Source organism: Staurois parvus, unplaced genomic scaffold, assembly GCF_062004578.1.
Source record: "Staurois parvus isolate SC_StPar_1 unplaced genomic scaffold, SC_StPar_1.0 ptg001192l, whole genome shotgun sequence".
Classification (NCBI taxonomy): Eukaryota; Metazoa; Chordata; class Amphibia; order Anura; family Ranidae; genus Staurois; species Staurois parvus.
Genome location: NW_028318988.1, coordinates 5,200,825 through 5,227,410, shown reverse-complemented (window position 1 = coordinate 5,227,410; position 26,586 = coordinate 5,200,825). Strand labels below are relative to the sequence as shown.

Genomic DNA, 26,586 nt, shown 5'->3' with positions numbered 1-26,586 from the left:
ACTGCAGAGATAACGACTTCATCTTAGGAACTCTGATGCTGGCCTCCGTACCGAGGATGGGTGTCAATGCCCATCTGAATGAGCCCTTACAGAGATGAGCTCAGGCATGTTTAGAACACTTAGGTAATCGCTCCATGTGCCAATATTTGTATTTACATCAATAAATCTACCTCCAGGATCCTTACACAGATGAATGTTATCGGATAAGGATTTACTAGAGTATGGTGACCCATTTCATGTAACTAGAGTACGTGGCGTGGAAAGCTTGCTGAACCCTAGCCCTCTGAAGAGACGATATCTTATTGCCTAGTAGATGGGTTTCCTGCAGAAAAAGGACATGCAGTTTATGAGAATGGAGGAACTTAAACATTAAGGGCCATTTGATTTTATCTAGACCTCTAACACTCCATGAGGCTACTTTAAGTTCCATAGTAAGCTAGAATGTGGCAGGAACTATAGGACGACTAAAGGAGGGAAAATCAGTCCTCGACCAGGGTATCAAGTCCATGAGAGGAGTCTCCATGTCCCTCTATCAAAAACAAGTACAGTTGCAAGAAAAAGTATGTGAACCCCTTGGGATTACGTGGAGTTTTGCATGAATTGGGCATAAAATGTGCTCTGAACGTCATCTAAGTCACAACAATAGAAGAACAGTCTGCTGAACATAATACTACACAAACATTAGATGTTGCCATGGTTTAATTGCACATAACATGTAAACATTCACAGTGCAGGGAGGAAAAGGTATGTGAACCTTTGGACTTAATAACTGGTTGACCCTCCTTTTGGCAGCAATAACCTCAACCAAACGTTTCCTGTAGTTGCAGATCAGACCTGCACAACGATCTGGAGTCATTTTGGACCACTCCTCTTCATAAAACTGTTTCAGTGTAGGTCTTTAGCTGACACTCTGGGATTCTTCTTTACCTCATGCAGCATTCTGCACTGTGCTCTTGCAGTCATTTTTACAGGATGACCACGCCTAGGGAGAGTAGCAACAGTGCTAAACTTTCTCCATTTGTAGACAGTCTGTCTTACTGTGGACACATGAACATCAAGGCTTTTGGAGATACTTTTGTAACCCTTTCCAGCTTCATGCAAGTCAACAATTCTTGATCGTAGGTCTTCTGAGAGCTCTTTTCTGCGAGGCATGGTTCACATCAGACAGTGCTTCTTAAAACCAGTAAACCCAAAACAGGTGTGTGCTTTTTAAGGGCAGGACAGCTGTCAGCAACACATCCAATATCATCACACTGATTGGAGTCAAGGTTGGCTCACTCCTGGCTCCATTTAGCTCTGGGAGAAGTCATTAAGCTAGGGCCTCACATACTTTTTCCTCCCTGCACTGTGAATGTTTACATGTTATGTACAATTAAACCAAGGCAACATCTAATGTTTGTGTAGTATTATGTTCAGCAGACTGTGTTCTATTGTTGTGACTTAGATGACGTTCAGAGCACATTTTATGCCCAATTCATGCAAAACTCCACGTAATCCCAAGGGGTTCACATACTTTTTCTTGCAACTGTACATCAAACCATGGTGTAGTAGGAACATGAAAGGAGTACAGTTGCCATAGACAATACTAAACATGTTAACCATTACAAACATTGCAAACTTAGAAACTCCCTACTAACCAGTAAACCCCAACAGACTGGTCGGTTTAATACCCGTAACTGAACTTAAAGTCCATCCCTACCATATCACCCTAGGTGCATTCAGAACACGGGTTGACTCCACGTTCCTGACATATTCGGGGAGGAACAGGACTGAAGGGTTGGGTCTTACGTTTATGGGACCTGAACTAGGTAGCTCCAGGGCAGGAAAGTGGGTTATGATTGACAGTGCACTAAAAGGAATAAGCCCAAACCTCATCTCTGCACCATATAGTGAAGCTCATGTAACATAACAATCCCCCTCTGCCCACAACGAATTGGCACCACACTGGAGAACACCCATCAGGGTCTTAGTAGGAGGAGGGCGGCCTGCAGGGAAAGCCGCCTGGGAAGAAAAACCATATTCCCAATAGGAGGAAGAAGCACGGAAGGTCAGGAAGTCTTGGGAGAGTTTGAGGCAGCAGGAATAGACCTAGAGCTAGGGGAATACTGAGCTTACCGCAGAGTAGACAACCAGCCATCCGCTTCCGCAGGTGAATCAAGAAGCAGGATGACCCTTCATACTGCACATGAAGGCGGCTGGGGTAGATCATACTGTATTTGATATTTTTATCATGCAGGCGTCTACAAACATCTGTAAAGATTTTCCTCTGTAAATCAGCTGAAAAGTCTGGGAGCAACAGGATAGAGGCATTAACAAATTGTAGACCAGGGCGCTTCCTGGCCGTAGAAAGAATGGTATCTCTATCCCGATAATTCAGGAAGTGTACCAGGAAGGGACGCAGGTTATTCCCTGGGATGTTGCGCCCAGTGGGTACACGATGAGCCCTCTCCACCACATAGGTTGATGAAATAGCAAGTGGATCCAGCAGATCCTTAAAGGATTCTACAAACTCGTCTGTTTGATCGCCTTCCGCATCCCTCTGGGAATCCCAGGATTCTGACGTTATTGCGGCGGAGTCTGTTTTCCGCATCATCTGATTTAGCCACCAGAGCTGACACAGAACATTGTAAATCTGTTATAGAGGTGGCATGAGTGGCAGTGAGATCCTCTATCACAGAGATCCGGGACTTAGTTTCTGCGATCCGGCCTCTGATCTTATCCAGATCATAGCGGATTAAATTACATTCTTTTGCAAGCTGGTCAATGCGCACCAGGAGCGAGGTCTTACTCTGTTCAACAGCCTCCAGGATCTCTGATGTGCCATTGGAGGGATGCAGAGGACAGCGGAATTTCCCAGGTCCTCATCCATCTCCACCAGCAAGGTCTGCAGCCGCTCGACCAAGACGGCGTCCGGCCTCGCGGTCGGAGCTGGGGAGGGCCGAGATGGGGTAGCCTGCTTAGCGGAGCAGCTCCTAGAAGGCATCGGGAGCAAGGGCAGAGGAAGAGGGTAGGGGCCAAGGAGGTCAGGGGTGCTCACTGGCTCTAATCCAGTGCCCAGATGGCAGTGGATTAGATTCAAGATGCTGGAGCTCCTCAAAGACACGTCCGCCTTGGCTCACATCCGGTCCCGCCCCACCAAAATTTACACTTATACAAGCTGTACACTCACTACTTTACATTGTAGCAAAGTGTCATTTCTGTCATTTTGTCACATGAAAAGATTTAATTAAATTACAGAAATGTGAGGGGTATACTAACCTCTGTAAGATACTGTGTATGTAATCTAGATAGAGAGATATATAGAGAGAGATATAGAGAGAGAGATAGATCCATACATATATACACACACACACACACACATATATACACATCTCTATCTATCATATATATATATATATATATATATATATATATATATATAAACGTATGGTCTTTAGGAGGTATCCAAGGAGTATTTAGATTAGAGGCTCATTTGAAAGGAGTGGTATGGCTGCACCATGTCACATGATCAGTTCCCCTGCATTCACAGAGCTCCATCTGTTCTACTGAGCACAGAGACTTCACAAGGTTTCACCTGCTCCACACCGCAGCCCGATTTAAATGTATAAAATGGAATAGGCCGTGGTGTGTATAACGGAGAACAAATAGCGATTTCCACTGCCCTTCATAAATGAACCTCTTACTGTTGGTCATTGCAGGAGCAAGGACATTGTGTGTGCCAAAATGTCATCAGTGATGAATTTGTGGAGAAAGGAAGCACAGTATCGAATCATCAGGCTAGACGGTATCCTGATAACAGGAAAAGGTTAGGGCAGGATCACTGTATCACAGATGGCTGGGAGAGGTGGTCACAAATGTTAGGGCTGAGAGAATGCTCTGGGAACATTACCAATGTAAGAGAGAACACTTACAGAATGGTTTTGGAAAGCTGAACTCCTCCATCTATTGTGGAACTACATGTTTTGGAATCCCTCACCTGTCCCAGGTCATGGCATCATGTGGGCTGAGTCTTGAGCATTAATTTAACCCAACTGCAGGCTAAACCACGCGATGGAACAATTTCCTTCAGCTATATTCATACAGACGTCAGCCATGCCCTTGTCCTAGTTATTTCCATTCTCTCCTACACAAATAGTCTTGGCACATCAATAATTAACCAGTTATTTTCATACTTTTCTCTTTTTGTCTTGTTGTTCTCTAGTAAGATTTATAAGGTAACTATACTTTTATGTAGTCATGTTGTAAGTAAATGCCCATTCCACAAATCTTATACTTACCTATCCATGCACCTGTGATAGCAATGCTGTTGCGGCCCATGGTCAGTCTGCACAGCCGCCACTGAAATCTGTCCAACCAGTCCCTGCTTCTTCTAAAATAATCCCTTTCATTTCTATGGAGAGAAGCTGTCGGTTATGCATCCCAACTATAGTTGGCCTCTTTAGAAGATTGAATTGGAATCTTTCCACGCATGTGCAAGGGATGCTGCAAAATTAACAATGGCGACAGTGTAGCTCCCCATCCAAATTATTCCTGTGTAGCTCCCCATCCAAATTATCCCTGTGAAGCTCCCCATCCAAATTATCCTTGTGTAGCTCCCCATCCAAATTATCCTTGTGTAGCTCCCCATCCAAATTATTCCTGTGTAGCTCCCCTTCCAAATTATTCCTGTGTAGCTCCCCTTCCAAATTTATTCCTGCGTAGCTCCCCTTCCAAATTATTCCTGCGTAGCTCCCCATCCAAATTTATTCCTGTGTAGCTCCCCATCCAAATTTATTCCTGCGTAGCTCCCCTTCCAAATTATTCCTGCGTAGCTCCCCTTCCAAATTATTCCTGCGTAGCTCCCCTTCCAAATTATTCCTGCGTAGCTCCCCTTCCAAATTATCCTTGTGTAGCTACACGTCCAAATTAACCCAGTGCAGCTTCCCATCTAAAATATCCCTGTATAGATTCCCATTCAAAGCAACCCTGTGTAGCTCCCCATTCAAAGCAACCCTGTGTAGCTCCCCATTCAAAGCAACCCTGTGTAGCTCCCCATTCAAAGCAACCCTGTGTAGCTCCCCATTCAAAGCAACCCTGTGTAGCTCCCCATTCAAAGCAACCCTGTGTAGCTCCCCATTCAAAGCAACCCTGTGTAGCTCCCCATTCAAAGCAACCCTGTGTAGCTCCCCATTCAAAGCAACCCTGTGTAGCTCCCCATTCAAAGTAACCCTGTGTAGCTCCCCATTCAAAGTAACCCTGTGTAGCTCCGCATCCAGAATATTCCTGTATAGCTCTCCTTCCAAAGTATCTTTTGTAGCTCCCCATCTAAGATATCCCTGTGTAGCTCCCCATCCTGAATATCCATGTGTAGCCCTCCATCTAAAATATCCCTATATAGCTCCCCATCTAAAATATCCCTATATAGCTCCCCGTCCAAAGTATCTTTGTAGCTCCCCATCCAGAATATCCCTGTATAGCTCCCCATCCAAATTTTCCCTGTGTATTTTCCCCATCCAGAATATCCCTGTGCAGCTCCCCATCCAAAGTATCTTTTGTAGCTCCCTATCTAAAATATGCTGTGTAGCTCCACAGCCAAAGTATCCATGTCCTCCCCCCCTTTCCCCATCCGAATTATCGCTTGGTAGCTCCCCATCCAAAACACATGGATTTGGATTCTCTAGGCACCTTATAGAACCTAAAAGGCATGTTTTCCTTCTTAGGGATTAGTTTCCAGCCACCCCTTTTTCCTCTGGATATTAAATGGAATGCATATAAAACCAGAAATATATTAAAATAAAAATAAACAAATTTTATTAGTTTTTTCTCAAATGGCTGTCCCCTATTAGTTGGCTTTGCTAATTTTTAATTATTTTTAATTATCTTCTTAAATAATTAGTGACTGTGTCTTCTTCAGCTTCCCTATCAGATTACACTCGCCCATCCATATTCCCTTTTCTGCCTCGCTGCCGCAGAGTCCACGCTGGCTAAACTTTGTTGTCAAATTGTGTTGAAGTTTACCCATATGAAGACTTCACTGCCCCTCCCTACATGAGTGTTCAGGCCTGGCAATTGGCAGCTCAGGTCTAAGAGCTGTCACTTGAATGGTTTGTGTGCAGGGGCGGACTGACAACTCATGGGGCTCCCGGGCAATAGAGGATCATGGGGCCCCTGTGTCCTTGCCCAAACTCAAAAAAGCCTATGAAAAAGGTACCAGGGGCATCTCATGGGGCCCCCTACTGACCCCGGGCCCTCGGGCATCTCTTGAGTTTCCAAATGGTCAGTCCGCCCTTGTGTGTGTGTGGGGGGGTGTTATTAGCTCCCGCATACTCTGAAACCCCACTTCATTAAGCACCACATCATGAGGTTATGTAATGTAACATTAAATACATGGCAAAGGATTCCTAGAGCAGCATAGGCTAACACGACGGCACAGTAGTAGGTCCGTGCCTTTATGGTAGCTCTCTAGATTACTGACTTCCAGTAGGGAAGACATCACTGTTCTGACTCATTTGGGGCAGTTAGGGATGCTCCTGGGATCATTCAAAGCTCACTGGCAGATGCAGTTGACCTACAGTTGACCATTTGGCACACTTCTAGTGGGGTTTGCATTCCTATAGACTTGTATGGGAATACAAAATGCTTTTGAAGGTAACAAAAGCCCGTCCACACAGGTCCTTATTTGTGTTTACACTTCCACTTGAGCCATTGAGCTCCATAAACCTATTTTGTCAAGGACAAATTTTACAGCTATGTGCAAAATGAGCCTAAAGCCACCAGCTGGCTAACAAGGAGAATACAAGTATTAACATATGACAGTTCATTGTAACATGGCTGAAAAATATTTTTAAGAATTGCTTTTGCCCTCTCAGACAAGAAAATTCTAAGGAGCAGGATGGAAAACTTTTCAGTGAATGTGAAAAGAAATGTAATCTCCAAACACGGAAAGGTTTCTTCACAGTGAGAGCTGTGAAAATGTTGAATAGATTCCCTCAAGAGTTGGTTCTGTCCAGCTCAGTAGATTGCTTCAAAAAAGTCCTGGATTGTTTCTTGGATACACAGAATATAACTGGATATAACATTTATAGGTAACGTTGATCCAGTGAATATCCAATTGCCTCTCGGGGGATAAGGAAGGAATTTTCCCTGCAGGAGCAAATTGGATCATGCTTTGCTGGGTTTGTTTGCCTTCCTCTGGATCAACTATGGCTATAGGATTTTATCTTTTTTTTTTATTATTATTATTATTTTTTTTTTTTTAATGGTTGAACTGAATGGACTTTTTGTCTTTTTCAGCCAAACTATGTAAAACTGTGAATGTGGTTTTCGTTGGTAGAAATTACATTCATTCCAAATTAAAATGTTAAAGCAAATAAAAATTTGAAATACTTTCAAACATTTGATACGTCATCAAATGTACTGTAAGTATGATTGCTGCAATGTTCATTCGGAAATTTGCTAGTGTATGGCCAGCTTAACACCTCCACAGATGCATACTCCCCTCTGTCAGATTACACTGTTTGTTTACATCCAGCTGTGCAAGTCTTCACTGACCTGGCCACACCTGCGCATTACTTCTCCATAGACTTCTATGTGGGACATCTGTGGTCATGTTTGGCCTTCAGAGTTGGCCCCATAGATGTCTGTGGGACAATCATGTAGGTATGGTCAGACTTGCAGTGCTGGATGTAAACAGCAGAGCCACAGCCTTCTGATAGAGGTGAGTATGCATCTGTGAAGGTGTATAGTTGGAGGACCTTCAGTCCAGAAGAGAAAATGGCAATAATATAGGAAGCCTTGTACATAAACAAGTGCACCTAGGTATGACGTGTGGCCGTTTAATTCCTGTTATGGACTTTAAAAAAAAAAAAAGTTTGCTTACCTGTACGCTAAGGGCTGTTGTCACTTTCAAAGTAGTCCCCTTGTGAAGCGACACACTTTTCTAGCTGACTGTGCCACTGCCGGAAAAATTCCTGGAATTCATTTTCCGGAACACTGTTCAGCGGCATGCTGGATGTCCGTAGTGTCAACTCTGTCATCAATTAAGGCATTTTTTATTTTTTGAAACAGCCAAAAGTTGCAGGGAGCTAAGTCAGGGGAATAAGGTGATTGGTCAAGTTTTGTGATGGATTTCTGGGTCAGGAACTTGCGAAAACTCAATGCATTATGTGCAGGAGCATTGTCGTGGTGGAAAATCCACTTGTCAGAACAGAGATCAAGTCTTTTCCTCCAAACAGATGCTCTGCCCGCATTTGCGTCCGTCCATTGCATTTTTGCCCGCTTCTTGCATCATTGTGGACATCTTCCTGCCATTCAACAACTTTCTGACCAGGCTATTTGCTGAAAGACAGCTATATCCAAAGAACAAAAGGTATACCGCTCAGGCAAATAATCCAGATCAATCCACAACAGGTACAGGCTTTGGCTCGCCACCACACACGATGCAATAGGAAGAAGGGTCAGCTCCACACCAGGACCTGCCAACGCGTTTCACACGATCCCGTGCTTAATCATAACCATCATGATTAGGCACGGGATCGGGTGAAACGCGTTAGCAGGTCCTGTATTCATGTCCTGGTGTTTTGTGTGTCCTGTGGATTAATGGATGCACACTGTATTCATCATCCCTCGAGTGTGTGGCTGACCCTTCTTCCTATTGAAAGACCGCTATGGAAAGAGGGCGTCTATTAATGTCCTCCCAGAACCCCGCCCGCCTGTGCGCCTCCGGGAGTGTGTTTTGATTGCTGCTTGCTTTCGAACACAGCTGATTACAGCGAGAGAAGTAAAGGGACAATCACAGTGGCCCTTTACCTCGTGATCAACTGTGTCCAATCACAGCTGATCACCGTATAAATTGACTTGCCGGTTATCGTCAGTCTTCTCCGCAAACACTGTGACAACGTGAGGAGAAGAGAGCCAGTAACCAGCAATTCTCACGGGATCATCTACACTGATAATCGGGGCACTGATCATCAGTCATCAGTGCCCTGATTATCAGTCCAGCCCCATAAGTGCCAATCAGTCCCCATCAGTGCTGTATATAAGTGCCTATCAGTGTTTCCTCATCAGTTCTACCTATCAGTGCAGCCTATCAGTGTCCATCAGCGCACATCAGTGAATGAGAAAAAATACTTATTTGTAAAATGTTATAACAGAAACTAAGAAAAACATTTTTTTTTCCCTCAAAATTTTCATTTGTTTAGCAAAAAAATAGAAACCCCAGTGGTGATCAAATACCACCAAAAATGTCATCTGGGTACAATGTTGTATGGCCACGCAATTGTCATACAGTGAGACAGCGCTGAAAATTGGCCTGGGCAGAAAAGGGGTGAAAGTGCCCGGTAGGCAAGTGGCTAATCGACTTAACCACAAGCCTACCGGGCACTTCTACCCCCTTTCTGCCCAGGCCAATTTCCAGCTTGACAATTGTGCGGTCATGCAACACTGTACCCATATGAAATTTTTTATCATTTTTTTGTGACCGCTTTATTTTGGTGGTATTTAATCACCTCTGGGTTTTTTATTTTTTCTTAAACCAAAAACCACTGAATTTTGAAGAAAAAAACATTTTTTCTTAGTTTTTGTTATAAAATTTTGTAAATAAGTGATTTTTCTCCTTCACTGATGTGCGCTAATGAGGCTGCAGAGATGGGCACTGATAGGTGGCACTGATGAGGAGGCACTGGTAGGTGGCACTGATGGGCATTGACAGGCATCACTGATTGGCACTGTTAGGCGGCACTGGCACGAGGCACTGATGAGCACTGGCACGAGGCACTGATGAGCACTAACACAAGGCACTGCTGGGGCTACACTGATCATCAGTACCCTGATGACCAGTCTACTTGTCCCCTCCTCGGAAAGCCGATTACTGGCTCTCCTCTCCTCACGAGCTGTCAGAGTGACAGCTCGAGAGGAGAGAATGCCGATAACTGTAATTTCCCTATTTGCATGTGATCAGCTGTGATTGGACACAGCTGATCACATGATCGAGCCGACATCTTCGGCTCTTTCCGTGAACAGTGATCCGCTGTGTCCGAGGGACACAGCGCACCGCCGATCGCCGCTCTGCGCGCTCCCTGAGCCACGCATGCGCGGTGAGAATGGGAGGACGTCATATGACGTCCTCCCAGAACAAGAGAACCACCTTGCGCCCATCATATTACTATATGGGGGGCGGGAGGTGGTTAAACCATTCAAAACATTTGATCTCCTCATGGAATGTTCACCATAAGCCTGTTGTAACACAGCTAAAGATTTCACTCACACTTTTGCCAAATCTCACACAAAATTTTATATTAATCCTCCGCTCCAGATACCTGCCACTCATTTTCCACCAACAGCGCAGTGCACACACTTGTTATTTCTTCTACTCCATAAAGACTGAGTCCACTGGTCTGTGACCTCGGGGAGTGCTGGTTAGAACATGTCAGAACACGCTGCGAATGGCTGCGTGACTTACTACCGTAGGGCTGCACCGCAGGCATTAAATTGTCACACCTCGTATGTCCTCATTTCCATTCCTTCTTGTGCATTCTTGTTTTCAGGCTGTGCCTGTGCAGCTGGTGTTCCTGCACCCAAACTGCTATTTTAAAAAAATGTGTCATCCTGCACATGCACAAAATGAAACATGACGTCATGCACCTTACTTAATGCATGCATCTAACAACATTACACTGAGTGATGCATGTTGATGTGAAATTTAGTAAAAGAGGGAGAGGTCTCCTTTAAGTTGGGAGGATGGCTGTCAGACTGTAGTAAATATGCATCTGGGGGGGCATGGTGGGTTGAGTTAGGTGAAGGGGACAAAAAAAGATAAATGTACTTTAAAACAAATTGTACTTATCCTTTGAAGTGTTACTAAACCCAGGACCCTGCATTCACTATATCTGATCTCCCAGGACCCTGCATTCACTATATCTGGTCTCCCAGGACCCCGCATTCACTATATCTGGTCTCCCAGGACCCTGCATTCACTATATCTGATCTCCCAGGACCCCGCATTCACTATATCTGATCTCCCAGGACCCTGCATTCACTATATCTGGTCTCCCAGGACCCTGCATTCACTATATCGGATCTCCCAGGACCCCGCATTCACTATATCTGGTCTCCCCGGACCCCGCATTCACTATATCTGGTCTCCTAGGACCCTGCATTCACTATATCTGGTCTCCCAGGACCCCGCATTCACTATATCTGGTCTCCCAGGACCCTGCATTCACTATATCTGATCTCCCAGGACCCTGCATTCACTATATCTGGTCTCCCAGGACCCCGCATTCACTATATCTGATCTCCCAGGACCCTGCATTCACTATATCTGATCTCCCCGGACCCCGCATTCACTATATCTGGTCTCCTAGGACCCTGCATTCACTGTATCTGGTCTCGCCGGACCCCGCATTCTCTGTATCTTTTCTCGCCGGACCCCGCATTCTCTGTATCTTTTCTCGCCAGACCCTGCATTCACTATATCCGGTCTCCCAGGACCCTGAATTCTCTACATCTGGTCTCCCAGAATCCTACATTCTCTATATCTGGTCTCCCCGGACCCCGCATTCACTATGTCTGGTCTCCCACAGTACACAGAACATGGAAGTACAATAATTTTAGTTAATATAAACTGCTAAATACCTTTTCTCATCAGGAGTCAGAGCAGTCTTTTGCCTTTTATCAGTGTCCAGCAGAGCACATGTTAAAGTTTGTAGGAGGAGTTTTCATTCTGCTCTAGGAGGATGCAGAACCCCTGAACTCTGTTTGGACAGTGCTTCTTAGCCCTGTGTTGATCACATGCACTCTCCCAAGGAGGGAAAAAAAAAAAATCTCTAGCACTACACACCAAACTAAGCATGTGCAGAGTGACTCCACACGATATGCCTTCTCAGGAGATAAGAGGGGGACACTGGAAGAAGGGGAGGATCAGAAAAGTCAGGATCAGACAGCGTTTTTACACAATGCAGAGATTTTACCCTTTAGGTTCCACATTGAGTATATCAAGCACGCTTCACTGCATATACAGACTGGTGTTATTGTTATGGGTTTAGTAACACTTTAACTCAGCACTTTCCCAAGGAAAAAAAACCCTCTCTAGCAATACACACTAAACTGAGCATGTGCAGAAGGGCTATGGGTTCAGTCAGTCTTATTAGCATGGACATTTGAACAAGAGGAGGGGCAGAGAGGTCAGGATCAAAAGGCCTTTTTACACAATGCAGAGTATTAACCCCTTAGGTTCCACAGTGAGTATAACAAGCATGCTTTCCTACATATACAGACTGATTTCACTGTTGTGGGTTTAGTAACACTTTAGGCCTGGTCATGTCTCCTTCTGAATTTTTATATACTTTAAAATGTGAAGGGTAAGACTTCTGCCTAATGATACGTGGAGTTTTGTGGCTGCAAATTGCTTACTGAACAATTTCTGGCAAGTGGTGTTTAACGGTGTAAGTAGGGCACTTCTGTCCAGCCTGCTCATTACACCGACACGCACAGAAAGTCCCGGCAGGTTATAGCAGGCATCCAGCAATGCCGAAGTGGTCTTATCGGCAGAAAAAGGACACGGGGATTACTGCTGCTCACCTCGCTGGTGACAGCCGCTGCTGGAGAGATTAATCTCCTTACAGCTTCCTGTACCCCATCAATTACTGTTCAATGCTACACTCCAGCCAGACTGAACATTCAGCATAGAGACGTCCATGGAGCACAGCCTGCCTACCCAGTACTCGGGTGGCACTACGGCAATGCTTGAATTAGGCACCATTCTAACACATTTGATTTTTTTCTAGCTTTCCCATTCTCCCCTTTTACTTACCTGTTTGGAATGCAGGACTTCCAGAAAAGCCCCCCGCTATATGCTGCTTATCTCTCATAGAAACCGAATGTATTAAAGTGTCAGTACTAAGAATTCTCTCGCAGTTAATCCGATGATACATCGCAAGGTTGTAGGTTATGATACATCGATAAAGCAAAGGTTGCAAAGATGTATCGAAATCAGAAGTCCAATCTGATGTATCATAACCTACAACCTTTTGATGTATCAATGTATCATAACCTACAACCTTTTGATGTATCAATGTATCATAACCTAAAACCTTTCGATGTATCGAAATCAGAAGTCCAATCTGTTCTTTGCAACCTTTGATTTAATCGATGTATCATAACCTACAACCTTTCAATGTATCATATGTATCAATGTATCATAACCTACAACCTTTTGATGTATCAATGTATCATAACCTACAACCTTTCAATGTATCATATGTATCGATGTATCATAACCTAAAACCTTTCGATGTATCGAAATCAGAATTCCAATCTGTTCTTTGCAACCTTTGATTTAATCGATGTATCATAACCTACAACCTTTCAATGTATCGAAATCAGAATTCCAATCTGTTCTTTGCAACCTTTGATTTATCGATGTATCCTATGTATCGATATACCCTAAAACCTTTCTATGTATCTAAATCCGGTTATAATACAGCAATACATATGATACATTGAAAGGTTGTAGGTTATGATACATCGATTAAATCAAAGGTTGCAAAGAACACATTGGACTTCTGATTGTGTAAGAAGGTGTCACTTTCCTCCAATCAGCTCTCAGAGCTCTGCAGAGTGTAAGCTCAGCGTTCCGCCCCCTTATTTTGTATGACCTATCAGACGGGTGGATGTAGAATTTCTGCTGCCCTAGGCAACACAAAAAATCTGCCAACACCCCCCCCCCCTGCACACACCACCAACCAATCCAACCTTTAACACATCCCCCAGCCCTCTCCCTCAGCTCACCACGGCTGTCCTGTGACCCCCCCCCCACACACACACTGTGATGGAATGTATTGGTGAAGATGGGCAGTCCTATGTGATCAGCGCTGCCATAGACGATTACTGTTCATGGGATTACCTGTTATTCCAACTCTAGGGTATCCCGTTTTCATAGGCTGGAAGAAACACTCCCTCTGTCTGGCGGACAGGGTGAAGGTGAAGGCTCCATCCACCATTTGGGTGAAGGTCAGTCTGCGCTGTACCCTCTGCTGAAAAATGCCACCCTATGCAAATGCCTTGTTTGCCTCATGGCAAATACACCCCTGCTCTCAGAAAAGCTGTAAATTCTGCACTTTGAATGGATGTACAGAAGAGAATACTGTAGATAAACAGGTACAACTTATGTAGGCAGATTTGCTTCATCTGTCCGTATCACCTGAGGCCAGTCACTTCACTAGGTTTAGGTTGGTTCACTTCAATGATGACAGACATTGAGAAGGGTTTATGGCAGAAGGTTTAAAGTGATTCTAAAGGCTTAGGGGTTTTTTTTTTTACCATCAAGTATTGTATGCATAAAGGTAAAAAACCTTCTGTGCAGCTCCCCAAAACCCCCCCAAGTCCCCAAATATTCACCTGAGCCCGATCTCAGTCCAGCGACGTGCACAGGAGACTCAGCTTTCCCGGGGCTCTTCCCCCTCATTGACTGAGACACAGCAGTGGGAGCCATTGCCTCATTTATAGCCTGTGAGATATGAGGAGGGAGCAGGGGGCGTGCTGAGTCCCGCTGTGCTGTCTTATGGATACAAAGAGTGGGGTTCAGGAGCGAGCACGTACCAGTGCCCTCATAGCAAATGGCTTGCTGTGGGGGCACTGCTCGGGGGGAGGAGCCAGCAGCGCTGGTGGGAACCCAGGAAGAGGAGGATCTGGTCTGTTCTGCAGTAGGGAAGTATGACGTGTTTATTTTAAAAGAAAAAAAAAATCCTTTAGTATTGCTTTTAAGTCCACTTTAACATTTTCATTTAGTTTTTGAAGTAATTTACAATATTTTTAAATGGCTTTTATTAAAATTATATCTGGTGATTCTACCTTGTGCAATTTCCTATTATAGAGTGACAATGCTCTGTGTGTCTTCCAGTTGTTCGCCTACGTTGTCACCTTGCCCAGTGGAGACTACAGTTGGCCCTTTTATGGGGTGGGGGGGGGGGGTGCATGTGAGTTCCATGCGGCTGCGATTTTTAAAAGGTGCAATGACCTTTTTTCTGTTTCCCACAGGTACTGTGCCTACACATACACAAGCCACATGTGTGAACCTACCCTAAATAGGTGACTTGGTGTAAAAGGTGGAGTTGGCCTATAAGACGCCTCACCTCTTCTCACCCTGACATGTACACCCATAAATAAAGCCAAAACACTGCATACTTGAATTTCTGCAGAATCCAGAAGAATCTGATCCTTTTATATAAAATCTCAGCAGCTCTGCAATTATAAACTGTGTAGAAGTTTTCTTTTATACCTAGGATCTGTAATTGGGTTCGGATCTGTCACTTGGATACGAGCAGACAGCTGAAGCATACAATGATATCCCTATAGCTTTAGAATATGTTCTCTTCTTTTTTTTATAGAGTTTAATGCTGAAAACCATGCAGATGCAATATACAGTGTATAGAAGAAAAGAATCCCCCACCCCCTTTAAAATCACGTTTTGCGGCTTTGCAGCCTGAAATGAAGACAGAAACTGTTTGTTTTACCTAGCTGTATTTGCAACTTATAACATCCAAGTGAAAGATATAACACCAACATGTCAGAAGAAAAAAAAAAAATTAATAAACGGATTCACTGAGTTGGAAAAAGGATGACCCCCTTTTGTCAGTGTAGGTTTTTTTTTTTTTTTTTTTTTTATTGAAACCACCTGTAACGGAACCGGACCCCGACTGAACTTGGGTAGTTCCGTTAGGCTCCTGCTTCCCTGTCCAAACACCGTCCACGGACCCCACCGCTGGCCATACAAGACTAGATGCAACCAGTCTTGAAATAAATCAGGAAATAGACTACTTTATTTTAACACAGACGATATATACACAGGGCAGGGCAATACACACCCCGTAACAAGAAACACATCAGCAGACAATCCCATCAGGGGGAAGGGCTGCCGGAAACACCCCCTACCAAGCCAATATATAAACACATACATCCCATAATAGTTTTCTCCCAAGCAAGACACACAATAGAACAATGGGATACAACCACATGGCATTAAACAGTGACCAACCCCCGCCTATCTCCTAGACATGTCTACGAAATATCAGGACATTTCACCCTGCACCCCTAACAGGCACAGGGTGACTTACACATTAGAGGGATATGGTGAGCTGAGACAGGCGTCTCCCCACCTCTACAAAGTGAGCTGTGTTCCACGGGCCCCCCACCCAAAGTCACTCCCGTCATACCACCTTTTGTTTTAATTCCAGCTTTTAGTCTGTTGGGATGTGTCTACTAACTTTGCACATCTAGAGTTTGCAATATTTGCCTGTTCTTCTTTGAGGAACTGCTCAAGTTCAGTTAATTTTGTGGACGACAGCCTTTAAAGTAATTCCACGGAAAATTAACGGTGTTTAAGTCTGGGCTCTGACTAGGCCATACAAGGACATTCACCTTTTTCTCCAACCACTGTGGGGTCATTTTTGCTGTGTGATTTGGGTCATTGTCATGTTGGAAGGTAAATCTTCTCCCCATTGACCACTTTCTGGCAGAAGGCAGCGGATTTTCCTCAAGAATTTATCAGCATTTTGCCCCATCCATTTTTCCATCTATCCTGACAAATGCTCCAGTCCCTGCGCAGAACACCCCCCATAACAGGACATTCCCACCTCCATGATTTACTGTAGTAATGGTGGTATTTGGATGGTGAGCTGGATTGGATTTTCACCAGACATATCGTTTAGTGTTGAGGCCAAATCATTCAATTTTTGTCTCATCTGACCAGAACACCTTTTTCCATGTGGCCTCAGAATCTTCAAGGTGCGTTTTGGCAAAGCTCAGTGGTGACTATATGTGGCCTTTCTTGAGGAGAGGCTTTTTTTCTTGCAACTCTTCCAGACATTTGTGGAGAAATTGTAATATTGTTATCACATGCACACAATGACCACATTTTGTCATACATTCCTGCAACTGCTTCAGAGTTGCTGTAGGCCTCTTGGTAGCCTCTCTGACCAGTTTCCTCCTGGCTCTTTCATCCAGTTTGGAGTGATGTCCTGATCCAGGGAGGGTCTGTGTTGTACCAAATACCTTCCACTTCCTAATAAGAAGTAATGATAGACGTCACTGTGCTTCGAGGCATTAATAAAGCCTTTGAAATATTTTTGTATCCATCTCCTGACTTGTGCCTGTCTACAACTTTATCCCAAAGATCTTTTGACAGTGCCTTGCCACCCATACCTGTTTTATTGTTTGCTTCAGTTGCACTACCAGGGACTGAAATGCACCAGGAAAGCTCTTTTCACGCTGAACGAATCAAAATGGCCACAGATGATCACAGTTGAAAGTCAGATAGCTTTGTGTGCCATTGAGAAGGTGATTTAGCTACACCTGATTGAGTTTACAAGACATTTTTAGGAGGGGAGTGATCCTTTTTCCAACTCATTAATTCTGTTTTTGAAGTTTTTAATTTTTTTTCTGACATGTTGGTGTTTATATCTTTCACTTGGATGTTATAAGTTGCACTGAATAAATACAGCTAAAACAAAAATGGTGTCTATGCAAAACTGATTATTTTGAAGGGGGTAGGGGTAATTCATTTCCATACCCACTGTATGTGCCAAAGGTTTGTAGTCACTTCTACTAATTTATAGTCAATGGTATGTAGATCCCTCACCAAACGGAGTTCAGGTTTCTCCATTGAAGAGTCCTGTTAATACTACATCATACATCTCAGACAATTGTGCTCTTCCAAACTCGCGACAACAATTTGGGGAGGGTCCTTGTCTGTTACAGCATGACTGTGCCCCTGTGTACAAAGCCAGCTCCATAAAGACATGGTTTGACCAGTTTGGTGTTGAGGAACTGAGTGTCCTGCACAGAGTCCTGACCTCAACCTTACTGAACACCTTTGGGATGAATTGGAACCCAGGTCCTCTCATCCAATGTTGGTACATGGCGTCACAAATGACCTTCTAACTGAATCGATAAAAATTTTCCAAGAGACTCCTCAAAACTTGTGGAAAGCCTTTCAAGAAGAGTGGGTGCTCATGAAGCCGTAAATGGGGGAGTGTCAGGCAACTCCATATTAATGCCAATGATTTTGGAATCGGCTGTCCCGTAAGCTGATGGGAGTCTGCATGAAACTGAATTTGTTGTTCTGCTCTACCTAGGCAAAGCACAAATTCATTTTAAATTTTATTTAATTTCTATCAATGAACATCCCTTGCTTTTGGTTGGTTTAATATAGACATGGATACATTTTGAAGATGAAGGGATGTCAGCCACACTCCACTTAGCTCCTCTTGCAGTATTAGATAAATAATCAATGAAATGACTGCATACACCTAAAAACCAACCTTCCTCGTTACATTTGACCACTCCTGGCTTTCTCATATATATATATATATATATATATATATATATATATATATATATATAGACAGAGCTGGGTCAGCGCATGCTGAAGTGCGCAGAAGTCGCCAACTGTCTGCAGAGTCAGAAGCTAAAGACCTCTAAACTTGGTGTGGCCTCCAGATTAACACAACAACCGTGCGTAGAGAGCTTCATGGAATGGGTTTCCATGGCCGAGCAGCTGCATCCAAGCCTTATGTCACCAAGTGCAATGCAAAACATCTGGCGCAGTGGTGTAAAGCACGCCACCACTGGAGTCTAGAACAGTGAAGACGTGTTCTCTGGAGTGACCAATCACGCTTCTCTGTCTGGCAATCCGAAGGACGTATCTGGGTTTGACGGTTGCCAAGAGAACGGTACTTGCTTGACTGCATTGTGCCCAGTGTAACGTTTGGTAGAGGGAGGATTATGGTGTTGGGTTGTTTTTAAGGGGTTGGGCTTGGCCCCCAAGTTCCAGGGAAGGGAACTCTTAAGGTGTCAGCATACCAAGACATTTTGGACAATTTCATACTCTCAACTTTGTGGGAAGAGTTTGGGGATGGCCCCTTCCTGTTCCAACATGACTGCACACCAGTGCACAAAGCAAGGTCCATAAAGACATGGAGGAGCCAGTTTGGGGTGGAGGAACTTGACTGGCCTGCACAGAGTCCGGACCTCAACCCCATAGAACACCTTTGGGATGAATTAGAGTGGAGACAGCGAGGTAGGCCTCCTCCCCCGACATCAGTGCCTGACCTCATAAACGTGCTTCTGGAAGAATGGTCCAACCTTCCCATAGACACCCTCCTAAACCTTGTGAACGGCATTCCCAGAAGAGTTGAAGCTGTTATATCTGCAAAGGGTGGGGCCAACTCAATATTGAACCCTACGGACTAAGATTGGGAAGCCATTAAAGTGTATGTGTGTGTGTAAAGGCAGGTGTCCCAATACTTTTGGCAATAAAGTGTGTGTCTGTACACACTCATACACATATATTTTTTTTTTCACTTTCTGTCTTTTAGGACGACCACAATTTATAATAAAACTGCTGCTTGAGACGACTTCATAGCTGTGTCTGACATCCCGCATCTTTTGTGTTCCAATTTAGACACTTTCTTCCTATGGCAGTTTGATCCGAGACCTTCAAAGCGCCACAAGATTGACATCTCAGCTCAGTATGAGAAAAAAAAAAAGAAAAACCCCAGCGAGGTCACATTGATCAACCAGCAGAATCCATGTTTGATTTATGTTTGAGGGCTGCCTTTGCCTGTCAGTCAAGAGCTGTCATTCTCTGCACGGCTGCCAGAGAAAGATGAAAATTCAGCGGGTTCTTGTCAGGATACTGATGTTGCCTCCTCTTGATCGCGGCGAGGCGTCTGCTGTTCTCGGATAGATTGTGTTTTATCTTTGACATGTATCCTAAAGCAGTGGAGTTTGTAAATCCTGATATACGGTTTGGTTCCCGATGACGTAGCAGAGGCAGGGAGGGATACAAGGCAGGCAGGTGTAAAAGCCAATCTACCCACCAACATCAGTGACCTTAAAGGAGAACCCCACCCATAAAAAGCATTTCCGATCATCTGCTTACTTTCTTTATTTGAAGTCTTACACTGCTTCACATCCTGAATCCTTTCCTAAGTTGGGATGATGTACATTCACCCATCCATCCACCCACCATCTCCTGGGTTCATGAGGCAGGGTTTCAACACAATAATAACTCCTCCTGCGCTTAAATGGATACTCCCTAGCCCTAAGCTGCTCAAACCTATACCCAATAGGTGTACATAACATAAACACAAATTTCTATATAGTGTGGCGTGAATAACACAATAAATAAATCCAACATAGAAATGTAAATTAAAAAAAATAAAAAATTATTTATATATATATATATATATATATATATATATATATATATATATATATATATATATATATATATATATAGTGATATGATTCTTCCAGGATCTAATGGTGAAATATTATACAGTGACAATGTGAAAAAAAGAGGAATAAATCCTGTAGATTGGCTGCGTTCCCTCCCCCTCACTGCCCCTCTCTGTTGGGGTCCCTCAAGGCTCCGTCCTCAGGCCCCTTCTCTTCTCCATCTACACCTCCTCCCTTGGCCAACTCATACACTCTCACGGCTTCAACTACCACCTCTATGCCAACAACACACAAATCTATCTCTCAACCCCCCACCTCACCCCCTCGGTCTCCGCCCGAATCACACACCTACTGAGCGACATATCAGACTGGATGTCGCTCCACTTCCTTAAACTGAACCTCTCCAAAACCGAGTTTCTTGTCTTCCCCCCAGCCCGGACACCACCCCCCATTGACTTCTCCGTCACATCCAACAACGCCACCATCAAACCCGCCCCGCAGGCCAGAGTACTTGGTGTCATTCTGGACTCCAACCTATCCTTCCAGACCCAAGTCCAATCTTTAACAAGCTCGTGCAGACTCCACCTCCGCAACATCACCAAAATCCGCACGTTCCTAACCCCAGAAACCACTAAACAGCTCATCCACTCCCTCATCATATCACGACTCGACTACTGCAACTCCCTCCTCACTGGCCTGCCTCGCCGCTGGCTATCCCCGCTTCAGTCCATCCTGAATACGGCTGCCAGACTCATTCACCTTTCCAACCGCTCCATCTCCGCCACCCCCCTCTGCCAATCCCTCCACTGGCTTCCGATTGCCCAACGGATCAAATTCAAAATCCTAACACTGACGTACAAAGCTCTCCATCATACTGACCCAAATTACATCACCGACCTAATATCCAAGTATCACCCAGCACGCACACTCTGCTCCTCACAAGACCTCGTTCCCTTATCTCCTCCTCCCATGCCCGCCTCCAGGACTTCTCCAGGGTGTCACCCATCCTCTGGAACTCCCTGCCCCAACCCATCAGATTATCACCTACTCTCCTCTCCTTTAGGCGCACCCTGAAAACCCACCTCTTCAGGGAAGCCTACCCCACCCCCTGCTAACTTGCCGACCTCCTCGACTCTTCCTACCACTCCATCCCCCACAGCTATCTCCTCCTGTGCCACCATCCCCACCCTCCTAGATTGTAAGCTCGAAAAAGCAGGGCCCTCAATCCCCTCATGTTTTGTATTGTATTGTTGTTCTGTCACATGTTCTGTCCCCCTTTGTAATGTACAGCGCTGAGCGAACTATTGGCGCTTTATAAATACTGTATAATAATAATACCACAAGATCCTGTGAATTCACAGACCTGTCACGGGTCAATGGGATCTGGCAAAGTGGGATCTCATGAATGTGCAGACACATTGTGGGCCTCTGCCAGGTCCCATAGACTCACAGTACGGAATATTGCGTAAGTGGACTTTAATGACATAAAGCCATACTTGACCACCATGCTTACCGTTCATTGAGGAAATGCTTCTCCAGGTTTCCTCTAGTGCTGGTCACCAGAGCCAAGGCTTGATCAAGATTGTGCAGCAACAGCTCTTAGGCGGGGCATAGATGATGTGATTTTCTTTCCTGCAACCATGGGTTGATGGGTGAATCCCTCCTGCAGTTCTACTGTACCTTGCTGGCAGTGGGGAGCCTTCCCTGCCAGCAAAACACAATGAATACTCATGTACAAATATTTGACAGGCCGGGTGTACTGAAGTCCAATTGATGGATCAACTTTAGTACATCTAGCCTGCCCACGGATGGATCGAATCTTGACCAGTCCATGCTGAACCATCCAAAATTCGATCCATCTGTGATCGGTGTGGAACTCGCGGCAAGCAGCTAAATCGAAAGCCGTAAAATATCTATGCCCACCGCAGGGGTTTTAGCTAACTTTATTGCAGATTCTTACCGGCTTCCTTTCTGTAAATACTGATGGTAAGACTTGGCTGCCTTTACTATAATCCCATCAGAAGTCTTTAAAATAAAAATTAAACTAAACATTTGCAGCCTTTGCATCAGATTTAAACAATTTGAAAATATCTGGTTTAAAAAGTATCTCCACTTTTGTTGAGGGAAAAAAAAGCATGATAAATGCACATTGCAGGGAATTTAACAAACGCTGTAGCAGATTCCTACCTTCTGTTGCTCTGAAGAAAAGCTGTTTCTTTCATCGTGTCCTTTGCAGACTAATTCTGAATGGACGGCTAAGGCTCATTATAACCACTTGGTGCACCTTCTGTGTTCTGATGAGAAAAGCTGCAGGGTCTGCATCCCTTTTTAGAAGATTTAACCATTGGGGGTTATGAATAGAAATTTCACCAAAACTGAAATTCCTATTGCAGGGTGTGGCTAAAGATTGAATTGTATCTTCGTTCGCACATCTGGGAAAATCAGCGAACCAATCACACAAGCAGGAAGTGACATTTTTGGGGGCGTTCCATATACCAACGGTGTATGGAATATCCCCAGGTTGCCATATTGCATTGAATTTTACAGATAATCACAGCGGCTGCAGATTAACAAGGAAAGGTCATTTTTTATAACATTAAATTACAAGATAGCTTGTCTAGAAATGTATATGCTATATTATTTTTTGTTGCAGGGGATTGCTTTAATGTGACCTCAAACTCTGTGCTGGCTTCTGGGAAATGCAGCAAGCCAATCCCATGCGAAATGAGATTTTTTATTTTTTTTTTTGTACGGTTTGCTTTTGGGCTGATGGATGATTAAGGGAATGTGATTTCATACTGCCTTTGAATATTCTGGAGAAGGTTTGTCCCAAGCAATTTGTCCAGTGTGTCGGCAGCAGTGATCAGGTCCTTCCTGGTTGGCACAGGCTGTGATGTGGGGATGAGGAGATCTGTATCCCCCCCATGGTGTAACCTTCTTTTTTCTGTTTTGTCTTTAAGCAACACTTCTGATGAAACAAGCATGGCCGCAGACCTCGTCATCCTGTGCCAACGAGGGCACTTTCCACCTGCCTGTGGACAATGGCTCTGAGAACAGGACTTACCAGGCTTCTTCTGCAGCTTTCAGTAAATAATCAATTTTCTCTCTTGCTGACTCAGCACTCAGGCCTTGGCTGGCTATAGATCACTTTTGTTGCCATTACCTTTGTCGTTAGCGGCCTTAGAAAACATATTTATACCAGCCAGACGTTTGCCAGACCGCAGAGGCATCTCCTCTCCATATGGGGAAAGATGATAGACAACTTCTTTCTTTCCTTTTTCCTTTTTCTTCTCTTTTTCCTTTTCCTTTTCTTTTTCCTTTTTCTTCTTTTTCCTTTTTCTTCTCTTTTTCCTTTTTCTTCTCTTTTTCCTTTTTCTTCTCTTTTTCCTTTTTCTTCTCTTTTTCCTTTTTCTTCTCTTTTTCCTTTTTCTTCTCTTTTTCCTTTTTCTTCTCTTTTTCCTTTTTCTTTTCTTTTTCCTTTTTCTTTTCTTTTTCCTTTTTCTTTTCTTTTTCCTTTTTCTTTTCTTTTTCCTTTCCCTTTTTCTTTTTCCTTTCCCTTTCCTTTTTCCCTTTCCCCTTTTTCCCTTTCCCCTTTCCCCTTTTTTCCCTTTCCCCCTTTTTTCCCCTTCCCCCTTTTTCCCTTTCCCCCTTTTTCCCTTTCCCCCTTTTTCCCTTTCCCCCTTTTTCCCTTTCCCCCTTTTTTCCCTTTCCCCCTTTTTTCCCTTTCCCCCTTTTTTCCCTTTCCCCCTTTTTTGCCTTTCCCCCCTTTTTTGCCTTTCCCCCCTTTTTTGCCTTTCCCCCCTTTTTTGCCTTTCCCCCTTTTTTTTTTTTTGCCTTTCCCCCTTTTTTTTTGCCTTTCCCCCTTTTTTTTTGCCTTTCCCCCTTTTTCTCTTTTTCCCCTTTTTCCTTTTTTCTTTCCTCTTTTCCTTTTTTCTTTCCTCTTTTCCTTTTTTCTTTCCTCTTTTCCTTTTTTCTTTCCTCTTTTCCTTTTTTCTTTCCTCTTTTCCTTTTTTCTTTCCTCTTTTCCTTTAGACTTGGGGAAAAAGTGTCATATTTGGAGAATTTAATTATGTTCTGCACCGAAAAATACAAATTCCTAAAAATATTTTCTGTTTTTTGAATCACTATTCGCTCAAATACTTGTTGAGACTTAAGAATCCAAATATATGTATATATGTGACATTAATGAAAATAGGCATTATAATATGATTAGAATATATCCCTGGGGGGGCACCATCCTATTACCTACTAGTCCGAACAAAAAAAATATGTATTTTAAATATGTTCTTCCAGGAATACCTAATGTTAATCAATGGCAAAATATACATATAGGTGTAATGGTCAGGTCTCTACACATGTGTGACCATATTTTATTTGGTTGTTTTTTTTAATTACCACTTGCAGCCAGAAGTGGCGCTCTTTATCCTCTACTGTGCAGTCAGGAGTTATACTGTATGTGTTTTATGTCTTTTATACCTATATTGTTATTAATCTGTTGCCTATTTTTTCTTCCTTCCAAAGGGTACACTGCCGGCACCCCTTACAAAGTTCCTCCGGCGCAGAGCAATAGTGCTCCTCCGCCATATTCCCCATCCCCCAACCCATACCAGACAGCGATGTACCCCATCCGAAGTGCCTATCCCCAGCAGAACCTATATGCCCAGGTAAGGGTGCTAGCCAGTAAAGTGCATTGGTATCTGAATGTGTACAGAGCACATTTTGTGCACATTTCCTCATGTTTGTCTTTTTAAACTTTACGTTTCAATCATCTAAATATATTCCTTAGAAAGCAGCCGGAGTAGAAAAGTCTGTTCTTGGCATACATGCTCCAAAGGAACCATGTGTGGAAGCAGTGGTGTCTCTGCAGAGGTCTGACCCACCTCCTGCTGAGTCAGAGCCAATCTGCAGGGAATGTGACATTTACAAATGGGGAGACCTCAGAATGGTTCCAAAGGCAGGACATTTTTAATGTTAATGTATTCCCTGCATTATGGTAAAAAATGTCCCAGTATTTGTATTGTGACCCCCGTCGCTCTCTGCTCTTCATAGTCTCACAGAACACAGAAGCAGCAGAGAGCCATTGGCTCCTGCTGCTGTCCATCACATCCTGTGAGGAGGGAGCGGGTGGCGTGGACGCACACAGGATAGCTCAGGAGCGCACCTGCACGAGTATCCCCACAGTAGCCAGCTTGCTATGGGGACACTCGCAGAAGAGGAGGAGCGGAGAGTGCAGATTGGGAACCCCAGAAGAGGAGGTTAGAAGCCACTCTGTGCAATACTGTTGCCCAGAGCAGGTAAGTATACAAAGTTTATTTTTTTAGGGAGGAAAAAAATTGCCTTTATAACCACTTTAAACTGTCTCACAAGCAAGTGCCCTTCTCTGCAGTATGCTGGCAGGGGACATCCTCCTGGAATGTATTTATTTAGTGGGCTTAAATGTTAAGCTGGGCTTTAAAAATACTGAAAGTGCATAACAATACCTTTTTGATGCTGCCCAAAAACAGTGAGCTCCCCCTAACTTCATGTAGTGACCTGACAATGCTGCCTCTGCTGCAATAAAATTCCTAGCAGTGCTGGACTACAAAACACTTCCACTTTTCCATAACATGAGGAGGATATGAATTGAAAAACTAAAACAGGGTGAGTGAGCGCAAATCACAAGACAGCAGCTAGCACACAAGGCAATCCTCAACACCAAAAAAACAAAATATACAAATGGTATGTAGCGCTAAATGGTATATCAACCATCAATAAAAGGATGGATGAGACAGTGAATAAACAGTCAAAATATGAATAGTTCCATATAGATAAAACATAAATGTTAAAATCCAATCCGGCTTGTGGAAAAATCCAGTAAATGATTGCGCTTACCACAAAAACATACAAACAAAGCGTTGTATGTATATGATGGACATCAGGGCCTGGTCAGCAACTAGAACAGCATCCGGTCACCATATGAGACTTCCAGGAATGGTGGAAACCCCCCACGGTCATCTCCGGTTTTACCAGCAGGTCCAACGAAGTCCTCTCCACGCACTGTTCATCTGGATCACACCACCTTGGTAACGCTCATAAATAATGAGCCAGAGCAAAAATGGGCAATGATGGTGAAGTATGTTTTAATTGGTGAACAGTAAAATATAAAGCATATAACTCACATAGTGGGAAAAACACAGCCCAGGTCAAACGAAGAATTTTCCCTGGTGATCTGTGGTTCCCTGGTAATCTAATGGCGTCTGTTGGGTGGATCCCCTAACATGTTTCGAGCCACGCTCGTTGTCAAAGGGGTGAATCCTATCCCAAGGACGCCAGCATTTAAAAATACCGCGGTCGCGCCTGCGCAGTGAGCACCTCGCGCCGCTGAAATGA

General features: G+C 44.0%; 1 protein-coding gene across 1 annotated transcript in view; it reads left to right on the top strand.

Moving 5' to 3' along the window:
• FAM168A (family with sequence similarity 168 member A) overlaps nucleotides 1–26,586 on the top strand; it is a 181,258-nt gene that overhangs the window by 133,014 nt on the left and 21,658 nt on the right. Inside the window, exons 4-5 of the mRNA XM_089659847.1 lie at nucleotides 23,178–23,303; nucleotides 24,739–24,881. Of these exons, the coding sequence (XP_089515973.1) occupies nucleotides 23,178–23,303; nucleotides 24,739–24,881 (269 nt within the window). The remainder of the gene's footprint in view (nucleotides 1–23,177; nucleotides 23,304–24,738; nucleotides 24,882–26,586) is intronic.